The 2,987-nt window shown below is 41.4% G+C and overlaps 1 protein-coding gene across 1 annotated transcript in view; it reads right to left on the bottom strand.

Annotated features, from left to right (window-relative positions):
* Positions 1-2,987, bottom strand: part of NME8 (NME/NM23 family member 8) — a 34,307-nt gene that overhangs the window by 6,771 nt on the left and 24,549 nt on the right. Inside the window, exon 15 of the mRNA XM_042473584.1 lies at positions 1,024-1,131. Coding sequence (XP_042329518.1) covers positions 1,024-1,131 — 108 coding nt within the window. The remainder of the gene's footprint in view (positions 1-1,023; positions 1,132-2,987) is intronic.

The following is a 2,987-nucleotide window of genomic DNA, read 5'->3' as shown; positions in this document are numbered from 1 at the left end:
AATTATTATTATTATTATTATTATTATTATTATTATTATTATTATTATTATTAAAAACTTTATTTACCAGCAGCCGATCTAAGCTCCTAGGGCAGGGGTAGGCAACCTGCGGCCCGCGGGCCGGATGCGGCCCAGCAAGGCCTTGGGACCGGCCCCAGCCTGGTCCTGCTGCCGATTGCCGCCGGAGCCTTTGGGGGGTCTATAGAAGCCTCAAACATGCATTTATATTAACATTTTAAAAAATCAGCAAATTTTCACGTGTCCTCCATTTTTTTTAAAAAAGTGTCTTCCATTTGAAAATGTTGTCCTACATTTGTCCTGGGTTTATTTATATATTTAATTTTTTAAAAAAAATTATTTAATTATTTATTTTTTGGCTTCGGCCCCCCAGTTGTTCTGAGGGACAGCAACCTGTCCCCTGGCGCAAAAAGGTTGCCTACCCCTGTCCTAGGGTCTAGATGCAATTTCACCATTTCTGGATGTTCCTGAGGCTATTTGGAAAAAGCCTCTACAAGGCTTATAACAGTCAGGGCAGGGGCATAGGTGTGGAACAGATACACACATGCACACACATTTTAAAAAATCCCTCACTGATTTATTTTAGCTTAAAAATTGGAGCACAGGACAAGGGAAGCTGCATGCTGCCAGCAGACCACACTTTTCCCATCCCTTCTCTTTCACATGTGCTTATTTTCAACAGCCTCATTTTAAGGATGTATAATACCATGCCCATTTGTGTTGCATGTAGGCCTTGCAAGTAAACAAGGTTCATTTGTAAACTCTTTAATAAATGCAAGGTGCTAAAGAAGTACCAAGTACTGTCCAGATGATGGCACTATTGTTGCATGAGTTACAACACACCATGGCTTACGTGCTTGGAGTGCAAATACAGCTTCGTTTATCAAGATGCCATAGATTATTTTGTGTGTGTTGTATGTAGTGTGCCTTCAAGTCGTTTCTGACTTATGGTGACTGTAAGGTTTTTGGGTTTTTCTAATACTGTACTGTATTTCAACAAAGTACCTCAGTGGGCATTGCTCCTTTGCTTCCTCGACTTTCTTTGGTCCCAGTAAGCTTCTCCATTTTTGTATTGCATTCTCTTGTACCAAAGCAAGTGCAAGAGTAGGCCCACTGTGGAAACAAACACATCAGTTTTTTTAAAGAATTGTTATAGCACTAATAATATATTTTCCCTGTAATATGGCTATTTTAATATAAATGTAATGTAATTTGCATAGATTTTGTTCATTCCATAACAATTCTAAGCATATTAATCATTCAAAAAAGTGAATTCAGGATTTTCAAGTGAAGATATCATTAAGTGACTTGAGGGCACTGAGTGGAAAACCATGAACGTCATTTTAAAGAAAGCCTTGTATATCACTTGCTGCTAAAACAGTATAATTTTAAAATATTTAATCAAACCACAACATAGTTTGTGACACATCCATAACATTTCTAGCATTCCCCCCCCCCCCAAATTTGCAAATTTTGTTTATTCATAAAAGAAAAATAGATAAAGCTGGGCCTAGATTTATTAATTTACAGGACTCATTCATAGAACTTTGTCCAAAATGGAACAGACCCTAATGAGATTTAAACATGATTTCAAGTTTGTCCAGCTAATGCAATGTCACTACAAGACATTAATTTATTCACATCAAGAAAAAGGAGGATGGGACGTCCCATCTTTGGAATTATACTTTGAGTCATCCCAAATAGTTAAATTATTAAATTTTGAATATGAAAGGGGGAAAAGGTGGGTTACAATAGAAATACACATCTATATTTCAAATGAAACCAGTAAGAAGATTACAGACCTGAAGAAGGGCCCTTTTCTATCAATATAACATGTACGGAACAAATGGTTTAAAAGTATAAAAATGGAACATTGAAAATGCTACCCATTAGAATATCTAAACAAAGGAGGAAATCAAGAGTTAGGAGATTATCGCACTGCGTTCTGAGAACGTTCCATCTCATCACGTGATGAGAACGTTCCTGGAACGGATATTACCGCATTAGAAATCAAAACGTGATCAGAACGGGATCAGAACGGCAGTTTACCGCACTGCGATTCCTTTTTCTTGAAACCGTTCTCAGAACGGTTTGCTGTATTAAGTTTTGTGGGCTGTCTTCTGATGACGTCGCCACTCAGTGGTTGGACGGCTCGGGAGAGGCGCTGCCCCCAGGAAAGAGGGAAAAGGGAGGCTTGGCTTACTGAAATCCCTCACCTCCCTTCCCCATAGGAATCAATCCAAAAACGGAGTTTTAAAAGAGCAGTGAGCCCTATGGGTCTTTATCTGGGGGGAGCAGAGGATGCTTGGCTATGGGGTTATCCTGCCATCTCTCCCTCTCTCCTCTTTCCCCATAGGAATCAATCCAAAAACGGAGCTTAAAGAGCACTGAGCCCTATGGGTCTTCATCTGGGGGGAGCAGAGGATGCTTGGCTATGGGGATGTCCTGCCATCTCTCTCTCTCCCCTCTTTCCCCATAGGAAAGAATCCAAAAACGGAGTTTAAAATCTGTCCCAGATGCAGACCCAAAGGGCTCTCCTCTGCTCCTTTTAAACTCAGTTTTTGGATTGATTTCTATGGGGAAGGGAGGTGGGGGATTTCAGTAAGTCTAGGGACTCTGGCCGAGAGAGTGCTTCTCAGCCTCACTGAGAAGTCTTCCCTCCGAAGATTCTCTTGGGAGGGAAGGAAGGCAAGCCCCTATAAAACGTTGGGGCTTCATATGCTGGCATATGTTTGAAGAAAATAGGATAAAACCTACATAACTTGATGGGCCAAGGGCAGAGTCCCCTCCTTGGCAGCCTGGGCTTTAAGGGAGCTCCACGGAGGTCTCTTCAAGCGGAGGGAAAAGGAGGGGACTGGACCAAGAGCAGAGCCCCGGCAGCCATAGCAGCTCTTTAAACCGGTTAGAAAAGAAGAGTCCTCTGCTGTCATCCCATTTCCCCTTTTTGGCAGCTTGACACCCTTTTGCTT

The sequence above is a fragment of the Sceloporus undulatus genome, chromosome 6 (genome assembly GCF_019175285.1).
Source record: "Sceloporus undulatus isolate JIND9_A2432 ecotype Alabama chromosome 6, SceUnd_v1.1, whole genome shotgun sequence".
Taxonomy (NCBI): domain Eukaryota; kingdom Metazoa; phylum Chordata; class Lepidosauria; order Squamata; family Phrynosomatidae; genus Sceloporus; species Sceloporus undulatus.
The sequence above is the reverse complement of the archived record's forward strand: the minus strand, read 5'-3'. Positions and strand labels throughout refer to the sequence as shown.